A 12,250-nucleotide genomic window follows, 5' to 3' on the forward strand; every position below is an offset into this window, starting at 1 on the left:
ATCCCTAGAGCTCATGTTATACAAAATGCTTGGTGTTGCAAGTTATTTCTCTACATGTGAAAGGACACACGTATAGGCTCCAAGAATTAAAAGTCTGTGTTTCTTCCATTCTAGTGGTGAGTAAAAGGGATACCCTGCAAAATTTCTCTCTAGAGTCTAGATTTTTGGCCAGAAGATGTACCTTAAAGGTTTAGGTTACTTTGCTTGCTTTCATAGTCCCCTAGGCAGTTAACAGAAACCATCAGCTTGCCTTATCCTTACTGTCTTAGGAAGTACATGTATGCTCACTTCAAAATGCCTGCGGGTTGCTTTAAGAATGTGTAGAACAGTAAGTATTTTCCTCTTCTGATCTCCTCCTTCCCTCCTTTGAGGGGTAGTAGTCTGGTTTTTAACACTCTGCTAAAACCCTGGGGTATGCCCTGAAGTTATGGACAGTCCTTGAAAGGAAGGAGTATAGGTGGGAGTGCAGGACCTTAAAAAGATTTGTGTCAAATGAATAATCCCATGTCTGTAAGCCTGGAAAAAAGCAGTTGACTTACTTTACATATCATATAAAATAATAGCTTTTATAAATGTGACTGTCCCTCAAAGAATATCTGTTTTGTTTTAGATTCATGAGCTGAGCCATTTTTTAGGTTGGCTGCATTCCATATTTTATCATAGTCAAGTTCAATTTTTATCTTAGAACGAAAAGGGCAAATTCAGGATACAGAGTCCTTTTTTTTTCTTTAAGAACTTTTATTGAGATACAATTGACATACAATAAACTGCATATATTTAAAGTGTACAATTTGATTTTTTTTCTTATTAATGTATATATGGCAATCCCGCTCGCCAATTCATTTCCCCCCACTCCCCCACACTCCCCGCTTTCCCCAGTTGGTGTCCATGTTTGTTCTCTACATCTGTGTCTATTTCTGCCTTGCAAACCAGTTGATTTGTACCATTTTTCTATATTCCGCATATATGTGTTAATATATGATATTTGTTTTTCTCTTTCTGACTCACTTCACTCTAGGATACAGAGTCTTTTGAAACATATTTTTGCAAAACAATTCATTTGGGAAACATATCCGTAGGGAATACAAACTGCCTCTATTCCTGCCCTCAAGAGGTTGACAATCTAGTGATTGAGTCTGTGATATAAACCAGTGACTAATACAAACAATAAGGTTTGTGATCAAACAGAAGTATGGTTAAAGTGTTTTAGGAATGTAGGAGTAGGTATCAATCTGAGGAAAGGAATAGAAAAATTAGAGAATACCTTCTCGGAATAAGGTGTCTTTACCCTATATGTGCAAAGATACATAGAATTTGGAAAGGATTTGCTTGGGGGGACAGCACGTTCTCTGCAAAGAGGGTGCTGAGGGGCATTCAGGGGCTTAACTAAGCTAGAGCAGTGGCTCTAGAATGAAAAAGAAGGCTAGTGCAGGAGTCGGCAGAGCAGGAGACGAAAACAGGGAGGAGGCAGAGATGACCTCCAGGTGCCCTGGATGCTGAAGACGGTCAGGATTTCTGAAGGAGGAGCCATTGTACAAGAAAAAAAGCCCAGTGACCTTGAAGTCACTTCCAAGGGTGAGAATCACAGACGCCTGGTGGTTCTATGTACACTCTTTCTGGTACCTCTTCATTTGGTCAAAATTAGAACACATTCATCACATGGCAAGCAGACACCTAGCTTTATTCCTTCATCCAGGAATTTTCAGTCTTTCTTCTTTTATTTGCTGTACTAACAGTAATAAAGGGCCCAGACTTGGACTGAATTGATATTGCAAATCATCAGCATCAACGTTCCCAAACACAAGGAGGTTCTTGCCCTTACCCTCAGGTAATGCTGGCTGTGAACATGATGTTCTTGGAGTTGTTTTTCAAATAGTTCTGTTTTCAAGCATTTATCCATTTAAGCAACATTGGTATTTAATGCTGAAAGGACATCTGTTCTGCTGGCCTGGCACCTGGCTTCTGAGATAGAACTTTTTTTTTAGGTCTTAGTCCACCTTCTCATGGAAGAAAAATTAATTTTTACTCCAAGCAAATAAAGTTATCTGACATTCTTGTTACAAGTTATGTAAGGGACCTTGAGGGGATTATAGCAGATCTTGTTGGTGGGTTTTCAGGTTTGTTTTTGTGTCCCCAGCATAGAAGGGCACCATTATGGTAGTAAGTCAAAATTCAAGAGCCTGTAAGTTTTTTGCACATTGCATTTCAATTCCTGTGTTTCAGGGTTTTTTTTTTCCCCACAGAGATTCATATGCACACATAAAGCTGGCCCATGGCTGGACTCCAGCCCATACAGAGTTATTTGTCAATTCCAGGGAAGCAGAGAATGAAGACACCCACACCCTTTCATCCATCATTTTTTTTTCTATGAACCTTACAGCTGGATATTGAAAAATCTGGACTTGATTTTTTTTTTTTCATTTCAAGTCAGCTGAATAGCCTGTACACATACATATAAATAAATATAACCAGGAAGTGTTTGTGGTATTGAATCAGAACTTAAGACATTTAAATCCTGTAAGAGTTTTATAGTGTCTGGCCTTACATTTAGGTCTTTAATCCAGTTTGAGTTTATTTTTGTGCATGGTGTTAGGGGGTGTTCTAATTTCATTCTTTTACATGTAGCTGTCCAGTGTTCCCAGCACCACTTATTGAAGAGGCTGTCTTTTCTCCATTGTATATTCTTGCCTCCTTTGTCATGGATTAGGTGATAATGGGTTTATCTCTGGGCTTTCTATCTTGTTCCATTGATCTGTATTTCTCTTTTTGTGCCAGTACCGTACTGACTTGATTACTGTAGCTTTGTGGTATAGTCTGAAGTCAGGGAGCCTGATTCTTCCAGCTCCGTTTTTCTTTCTCAAGATTGCTTCAGCTATTTGGGGTCTTTTGTGTTTCCATACAAATTGTAAAATTTTTTGCCCTAGTTCTGTGAAAAATGCCATTGGTAATTTGATAGGGATTGCGTAAACATAGGCAGAACACTTTTTGACATATATCGCCGGAAGATCTTTTTTGACCCACCTCCTAGAGTAATGAAAATAAAAATAAACAAATGGGACCTAATTAAACTTAAAAGCTTTTGAACAGCAAAGGAAACCATAAATAAGACAAAAAGACAACCCTCAGAATGGGAGACAATATTTGCAAATGAAACAACTGACAAATGATTAATCTCCCAAATATACAAACAGATCATGCAGCTCAATAGCAAAAAAACAAACAACCCAATCCAAAAATGGGCAGAAGACCTAAAAAGACTTTTCTCCAAAGAAGACATACAGATGGCCAAAAGGCACATGAAAAGATGCTCAACATCACTAATTATTAGAGAAATGCAAATCAGAACTACAGTGAGGTATCATCTCACACTGGTCAGAATGACCATCATCAAAAAATCTACAAACAATAAATGCTGGAGAGGGTGTGGAGAAAAGGGAACCTTCCTACACTGTTGGTGGGAATGTAAATTGTTACACCCACTATGGAGAACAGTATGGAGGTTCCTTAAAAAAACTAAAAATAGAACTACCATATGACCCAGCAACCCCATTACTGGGCATATACCTGGAGAAAACCATAATTCAAAAAGACACATGCACCCCAGTGTTCATTGCAGCACTACTTACAGTAGCAAGGACATGGAAGCAACCTAAATGTCCATAGACAGAGGAATGGATAAAGAAGATGTAGTACATGTGTACAATGGAATATTACTCAGCCATAAATAAGGAATGAAATTGGGTCATTTGTATGATGTGGATGGACCTGGAGTCTGTCATACAGAATGAAGTCAGAAAGAGAAAAACAAATATTGTATACTAATGCATGTATGTGGAATCTAGAAAAATGATATAAATGATCTTACTGGCAAAGCAGAAATAGAGACACGGATGTAGAGAACAAATGAATGTACACCAAGGGAGGAAGGGAGGGGTGGGATAAATTGGGAGATGGGGATTGACATATATACACTACTGATACTATGTATGAAATAGATAACTAATGAGAACCTACTGTAAAGCACAAGGAACTCTACTCAGTACTCTGCAGTGACTTAAATGGGAAGGAAATCCAAAAAGGAGGGGGTATATGTATACATATAGCTCATTCACTTTGCTGTACAGTAGAAACTAACGCAACATTGTAAAGCAACTATATTCCAATAAAAATTTTAAAAAATAAGGCACTTGAAGCCACTTCATTAGTGTTTCTTATTGCTTTACAATCTGATTTTGGATATTCTTTTTGCAGGTTGTGTTCCTGACTGGCTTTGGCTGTGTGTATGTGGACACTGTCCATCAGTGTGGTACAGTCTTCATCACTGTAGCCCCAGAAGGAAAAGCTGGACCTATTTTAACTAATACCAACAGGTAGGCTTAATTAATATCCCAATAGAGCAGGGTAAGTTTCCTGTTATAAAACTGTAAATTTGCCATTCTTTGTCATCCAAATATATACATTAAAGCTTTTAGTTAATTATTGTATAATCCCTAAGGATATGGTTATTAGCATTAAATTATACCCATAATAAGAAGCAATATATTGTCTTCTACGGGTACCTCTTCCAGTTCTTCTGTGGTGAATTTAACAAACTGATTTACAAACTGGGACACGCATCTTAGAATTATACATTATCATTAGAATGAAATGCGAATTAATACGTCTCTATCCACATGACCACCTAGTAATTAGTAATTAGACTTAGCAATTAGAGCTACAGCAAAAATTAAGTCACCTCTTAGAGCCACATTTTCCCCCCTTCAACCTGAGTATTGCCATTAGGTTTTACAAATATGAACCAGAGTTAATATCCTTAGTTTAAAAGAACTCATATAATTCAGTAGGAATAATATGAAGATAGTTCCCCATTCTAAAAATTAAATAGGAGCAAAAGACATGAACAGAAAATTCTAGGGAAAGGAAACACAAGTAATCAAAGAAATGCAAATTTAAATAAGATATTACTGAATTAACAATGATGTACCATCATATAAAGTCCTAGTAAAAGTGTAAATTGCTACTATTTTCTGGAAAGCACTCTAGCAACATGTATTAAGAGCTTTAAATCCCTCTGGCTTGGAAATTCCACTTTTAAGAGTTTTAAGAGCTTGAGAGTAAAAACAATAATTAGAGAAGTAGGCAAAGATATACAGAGAGATTTTATCATATTGCTAATTATAATGGCAGAATATTCAGAGCACAAACCCCATCAGCAGGGAAATAGATGATACATAAATGTACATAAATGGTATATCCACAGAAAAGAAATCTACAGGATTTTTTTCTTATTTTTTTTTGAGGTACACCAAGTTCAATCATCTGTATTTATACACATATCCCCATATTCCCTCCCTCCCTCGACTTCCCCCCACCCTCCCCGTCCCAGTCCTCTAAGGCATTAGTGGAATAGAAAAATACATATGATGAATCTAAAATAAAGCAAACAGAATATAAAATTGAATATATAAATATCCTAGTTATGTGCACATGTAATATATGCACACACATTCTCACACATATGCAAAGAAAACATTCCTAGAAATAACACTGAAGAGAAAAGAATCAAGGGACTTCACTGGTGGAGCAGAGGTTAAGAATCCACCTGCCAGTGCAGGGGGACAAGGGTTCAATCCCTGGTCCGGGAGGATCCCATATGCCGAGGAGCAACTAAACCCATGCGCCACAACTACTGAGCCTGTGCTCTGGAGCCCATGAGCCACAGCAGCTGAGCCCGTGTGCTACAACTACTGAAGCCCATGCACCTAGAACCCATGCTCTGCAACAAGAGAAGCCATAGCAATGAGAAGTCCGCATACTGCAATGAAGAGCAGCCCCCGCTCCCCACAACTATAGAAAGCCCGAGTGCAGCAACAAAGACCCAAGGCAGCCAAAAATAAATGGAAGGAAGGAAGGAAGGAAATGTTAAGGAATCAAAATTGTTAATAGATGTGCAATTATAAGTGATTATTTAATAATTTTCTGTGTTTTAATTTTCTACAAGAAGAATATATTTTATAATCAGAAGATCAGAAGCAGTGTGCCTAGCATATTGGAGGAGCAGGGAACAGGTCAGCGCAGGCCAAATGCAGCGGTTGAACAGGAAGGCAATAGTGCCTGGGGTTGGGGAGGGAAGGGCTAGAAGGAGGGGACACATTGTGTAGGCTTTCGTTTTAATTCTCAGTGAAACCAGGAAGTCATTGGAGCTTTTTAAGCAGAGCAGTTACATGACGCGACCTAAATTTTTAGAAGACCATTGGCTGCTTTATTTTTTTTTTTAATTTTACTGAAGTATAGTTGATTTACAATGTTGTGTTAATTTCTGCTGTACAGCAAAGTGACTCAGTTACACATATATATATTCTTTTTCATATACTTTTCCATTATGGTTTGTCACAGAACATTCAATATAGTTCCTTGTGCTTTAGAAGCAGACTTTAGGGACAGAAGGGACTAGTAGACTAGTAGGGACAGAAGCCTGTCTGAAGCAAGGTTAAGAGGAGATGGAGAGTGAGGAATAGCAGACAATGTGTATATGCTTTGGAGTTTTTATGTAAAAGGGATCAGGAAAATGACTTGTAGCTAGAGGAGGAGGTAGAGTTACAAGAGGGATTTTTTAAGGTAAGAGAAATAACGGTATGTTTATAAGCTGCTAGTAGTGAGGAAGAAATGACGTAGGAGAGAGGTGAATTGCTAGAGCGATGACCTTGAAGGGGATGAGAGCATAGTGATTTAGTTCTTATTTGTTTCCTGTGAGAGTCTGATGGGACATCAGGAGGTGTTTAATAAGGCACTATCATTAAAAACTAAGACATTAAGGAAGGAAGGGAGGGAGGAAAAGAAAAGAAAGAAAAGCAGAGGAGACTCATGTTCTTTTCCCTTTCTCCTGTAGAGCTCTGGAGAAGACTGTGACATTTAAAATGGTCATCACTCAGTTGAGCCTGGCAGTGTTTGATGACCTCACCCACCACAGAGTATCATCTGAGCTTCTGAGACTCACACTGGACAACGTTTTCCTCCAGATGGCCCCAGTGGCTGGTCACCTCCCCAGTGAAGAAACAGCCACTGCCCTCTTTCACCTTTACTGTGTGGAGGTCTGCTGTGGGGACCTACAGTTGGACAACCAGCTGTATAATAAGTCCAATTTCCACTTCGCTGTCTTGGTCTGCCAGGGGGAGAAAACAGAATCTGCTCAGTGTTCCAGAATGCAGAGTCTCCTTGTATCCAGCAAAGATTTGGAAGAATACAAGAAAAACTGTTTCATCAAACTTTGCCTCACCTTAACTGAGGTCAAGAGCTTCCTATTTGATATTAATGAGTTCAGTTTTGAATTGAAGCCTGCCCGGTTATACGTGGAAGATACCTTTGTCTACTACATCAAAACTTTGTTTGAGACCTACCTTCCTAGTAGCAATCCGGCCGGTCACCCCACAGTCCTCTCGGGTGGGAAACAGGTGTTGCCCGTGCAGGTCAGGCAGCACGCCAGGGCCTTGGTGCATCCTGTGAAGTTACGGAAGCTGGTGATACAGCCAGTGAACCTCCTCGTCAGCATTCACGCTTCCCTCAAGCTGTACATAGCCTCCGACCACACCCCGCTCTCCTTCTCAGTGTTTGAGAGAGGCCCCATATTCACCACAGCCAGGCAGCTCGTCCACGCCCTGGCCATGCACTATGCCGCGGGGGCCCTCTTCAGAGCAGGTGAGGCCACAGCCAAGGGGCTGTGATAAGCTGGAGCCTGAGCAAAAAGGAAAGGCTTCGGGGTGGACTTACTGAATTCAGATAGGGAAGCAGCTCGGTGGGAGGTGAAGAGCACACAGCCTTTGCAGTGAGACAGCAACGGATTTGCATCCAGACTCTGCCGCTGCTGGCTGTGAGGCCTTGGGCAATTTATTGAACCTCCCACCTCTCAGTTTCCTCATCCATAAAATGGGTTTTAAGATTTTTGACAGGAAAAAATGAAAGTACGTAAAGTACCCTGAATTTTGGTTGGCACTTAATGAACACTCAAGCAGTAATAGCTGGTATATTTGCAGTTATAGAACAGAATTTTATCCCATTTAGAAGACGCTTTTTCAGCTCCTTGCAGGCACAAGGCTCTATGTTAGGGCGCTAGTGCAGCCAGAAAAACCAGCCCAGGCCCTCAGCCCCTGGGCCGAAAAGAAACCCAGTTCTGGGTTGTTAGCTTTCTTCATTACAGTCCATGAATAGCTCTAGGTGAGAAATTCAGAGGATTTGTGTGCTCGTCAGATGCATAAAGAGCCTCCTGCCTACCCAGTGCAGCCCTGCCTGTCTAGACACAAGGCAAAGAGAAGGCCCTTGGTGTCTCAGCCTCTCCGCAGACCTGAGCGGGAAAAGTCCGCAGGGGGTGCTTTGACTGTGTGTACAGAATGCTGTATGGGGAGCACTGTGCGCCGAAGGTTGTTTTGGAGACCAAGTTGTCTCCGGATACCCTACGGTAATTGGCTTCAGAGCACGCCTTCCTGACCTAAATTCACTCTCAGACAGTCTCAGTCTGATAATCTGGCTCCTCGCATTCCCATGAATTCAAGCAGCCAACACCAAGCAACCAGAGTTGGTCCTGAAGTCCCTTCTGGTAAAGAGCATGGAGGTCTTACTTTCTGAATGTGACAAAGGAGAGACCTGGGTCATGTTGTACTTGGCCAGTGCCTTCCCATGAAAGATAACATTGTAGCAGTGACTGACCCATGTTGTTGCCATACTGGTAAGATTACATTTTCTCCATAAGGAAATTCATAGAGTGAGAGGGCTACCCAGAACTCTCAGCTGAAAATGGCAAGATCAGGGGAGGGCCCTGCCCCAGAAATGTTGTTTTGATAGCTTATACAATGAAGAAAATATTTGCCTTTGGCTAAGAAATTATTTAAAAACAAGCAGCTACCATTTCAAATTTAATAGATGGGTATATTAAAAACTTACTCTTTCAGGCAGTTTTTGCTCTTAACATGAGAAGCAGGCATGCAGGTTACTGAGCTCTGATCTGGAGCCTGGGAGGGAACAAGCTTCCCGTCCATCTGGTCATCACATTAGGCTGAGGTGTGGGGAGCACCCATCAGAGTAATGAGCTGGCAGAGGAACTCCAGCTGTGACCACCAAGGAACCATGTCCCTGCGGCCTGTGTGCTAAAAATGATCTCTCTTTGTTTTGTTTTTCATGAGCTTTCACAAGAACATTCTGTTTGGATTTTTAGTATTCCACCTAAAAATTTTCTAAGCTATTGTCCCAGTCTCAGTATGTGCTGAGACAAGAAATTCTAAAATAGAGGACCAGGTTTTTAGGCCTGTTGTGAATTCTGTCACTAAAGGCCTACAGACAATCTGAAGATTATCTGGAGGAAAGCAGTGATTTTGAAAGAGCTAGAAATGAGAAGATGGTAGGAGGTTACCCCTGGGTAGAAACGTCTTAAAAGAGCATGTACTGGCATTCTCGTAGAGGAAAGGAAAGGGCTGGCCTGGGAGTAGACAAGTTGCCTCTATATCTCAACATGACTCAGGATTCACCCACTGGACTTGATTGAAAGGTTCCCAATTGTGATGACTGAAATACCCTGACCTCATTTCTAGGGAAGTACTTGTAGAGGTTTTAACAAGAAAGTAATTAGAAATGAGTAACAACTGACCCTATTAGAAGGAAAGAATGTGGACTTTGTAATTTCATGGGGTCCCTCTCTACCTGCAAGGCTCAGTTTGATGGGAAGCCAGACAGGCACCTGTTTCCACAAAAATCTCCAAATGAGTAAGAAAAAGATATATTTGTTTTTGGAGGGAAATACTTAAAGAATGCCCTCAGATGCTTTGGTCCTTTTCTGGCCATCTCAGATGCCACTGAGAAGTAGCTCTGGTCCAAACATAGCCTTCCCATCAGCAGTGGACCTAACCCAGGAGAGTCTGCCTCGCCTTCCTCTTGCGGGGGGAGCAGGCTAGAAGGTGAGGCTAGATGCTTTCCACTCACTCTGCGCCCCGCTGCCCTGGCCTGAATGGGCCCACTGTAGAGTGAGTGGTCTTTGCTTGGCAGTAGCTACTCCCCTCTCTTGTACTCTATACTCCCCTCTCTTGAACTCTAGAAGGGGAATTAAGATGTTTCTAGTCCAATCTTCTGCCTCCAGGCGAACCTAACAAATATTCCAGGCTAAAGGAAATTTGTTGTTTCTTTACCTCCAGAGAAGGCCCTCCAAGGATGAATATTCCACAGCCTTCCACGGTACCCTGCCTACTTGGTGCAGCTGGGGCTCACAGGAAGAGGGAGGGTGGGCTTTGGAACCAGGTAAACCGGGCTTGAAACCCTCCCACATGTCTAACCAGTAGGGAGACTGTGAGAATTGACTCAGCCTCTGAGTCGCAGTTTTCTCCTCGTCTTGCCTGCCCTGGAGATGGTAGAGACAGGGTAACACCATGTCAGATTGGGCCCTGTGCCTGGTACAGTCCCTCAGCCCAGGGAGAGGCTCAGTCCTCAGCTAATCTGAATTTACATGAAGGCAGGTACTAGGACTTGCAGGGTTGCTGTGAGAATTAAACGAGTTGAATGCCTGGCACCCTTAGGCCCTTCCATTTATAATCTCCGTCTTCTGGAAATGATTCCCTCTTTTAACCTAAACCCTAGTGTTGTCCTCTAAATGTTCCAAAGAAGAGAGGTGCACTCAAAGTTTAAGGATGTGCCTCTCCGCAAGGGCTAGGCCTGGGAACCCTTTAGGGCTCTGGCTTGGCTCTTGCACCCACACCTTCCATACCCTCTGGGGTTGATGACTTGATGGGGGTCTCTGTCACGGGCCTGGCCTCCAAGAACCTGCTGGGGAGGCAGGATTGGCTCCCACACGGGCCCCGTCCCTGCAGCCTCCCTGTGAAAGCACTCTCAGCCCTGGGCTGGAGAAGTCAGCGTGTTCCTGGAGAAATTTGTCTGTTTAGAAGCCTCTTCTCCTGAGCGCCCGGCCCTTGCCTGCACCTCTCATCCTGTGGGTGAGAATCCCGAGCCCCCACCCGGGAGGGAAGCGTAGGGGAACCGCTCCGGGGTCCACACCTCAGCCACATTCCCACGGGGCCGCTCAACAGTCACGCCGCTGAGCAGGCCGGCTCCTGGCAAACCCCAGCTCAAATAGGAAACCAGACCCAAAGCTCGCCTCCCGGGACTTTCACAGGGAACACGCCCCTCTCGCTAACCTAATCAGTATGTCCCTGTCACCAGAGTTTACACAACTGAAGCTAGGGTTGAAGGGGAGACATTTGTCTGGCTCCAGCTCCACTCCAAAGGGAAGCACTCAGCTTGGTAGGATTGGGAAAGATTAAAAATAACTCCTCCATCTTTGTCAGAACTGTGCATCCCCTCTGCAACACCCCATTTAGCATCTGGCCTCCTCCCCTGACCAGGCACCTCCTTCTCATCCTGGTGCCTCCGCTGCCCCAAGGAGGTTTTAAAGATAACTTCCCACCTGCAGCCCCAGGGGCCGCCTTTCCTTGGGGGGTTGGGAGCATCGTCCCTCTGCACACGGGTCCCTTTTGGCAGGAATACGGGAGGCTCGGGCAGGGAAGTCATAGTAAAGCTATTTGTGAGGCTGCCAAAAGGATCACTTTGATTTATAAAGTATGAAATTTTGCCATTTATGAATTCACAGTGAATGAGTTATTTCCCATATTTTGCTCCAAAGGAGCTTATTACATTCTCAATTCTAGTGTGAAAAATGAATTGCAGGGAAAATGGGTCACTTTTCCCAAATGTTAAAAGTGCTGTATTTAAGGTTTCAGTAACCCCTTCCCTTTGGTCCCTCACAGGCTGGGTGGTTGGATCCCTGGAAATCCTCGGCAGCCCAGCAAGTTTGGTGCGAAGCATCGGGAACGGGATCGCTGACTTCTTCAGGCTTCCGTACGAGGGGCTGACCCGAGGCCCGGGAGCCTTTGTGAGCGGAGTTTCCAGAGGGACGACATCTTTCGTGAAGCACATTTCCAAAGGTAGCTATTCGGGTTCCTTGTAACGAGGCCTTATTTTCATTCCTTTCCTGTCTTATTTTTTTATTTTTAAAAAACGTGTTAGAAGTGTTCAGTGAATTAAGGTTGCCTCCAGCTTTGTTTGGCTTGTTAGCTGGCAGTGAATTGTTATATCTGTAACAAAGCTCATATATAATGTCTTATGTTTTAAACAGATCGCTGCTTGCCTGTAGTGTGTGAAAATGTTTCAGAAACTTCAGAATTTGAAACCTCCCATTGGGAAAACAAGGATTGGCTCAACTGTTATTCCATGTGATAAA

General features: G+C 42.8%; 1 protein-coding gene across 7 annotated transcripts in view; it reads left to right on the top strand.

Moving 5' to 3' along the window:
• VPS13B (vacuolar protein sorting 13 homolog B) overlaps nucleotides 1-12,250 on the top strand; it is a 773,631-nt gene that overhangs the window by 744,083 nt on the left and 17,298 nt on the right. For all 7 annotated transcript variants that reach the window (XM_057735654.1, XM_057735658.1, XM_057735653.1 and 4 more), the window contains 3 exons: nucleotides 4,252-4,370; nucleotides 6,890-7,695; nucleotides 11,778-11,954. In XM_057735654.1, coding sequence (XP_057591637.1) covers nucleotides 4,252-4,370; nucleotides 6,890-7,695; nucleotides 11,778-11,954 — 1,102 coding nt within the window. The remainder of the gene's footprint in view (nucleotides 1-4,251; nucleotides 4,371-6,889; nucleotides 7,696-11,777; nucleotides 11,955-12,250) is intronic.

The sequence above is a fragment of the Hippopotamus amphibius genome, chromosome 5 (assembly GCF_030028045.1).
Source record: "Hippopotamus amphibius kiboko isolate mHipAmp2 chromosome 5, mHipAmp2.hap2, whole genome shotgun sequence".
Taxonomy (NCBI): Eukaryota; Metazoa; Chordata; class Mammalia; order Artiodactyla; family Hippopotamidae; genus Hippopotamus; species Hippopotamus amphibius.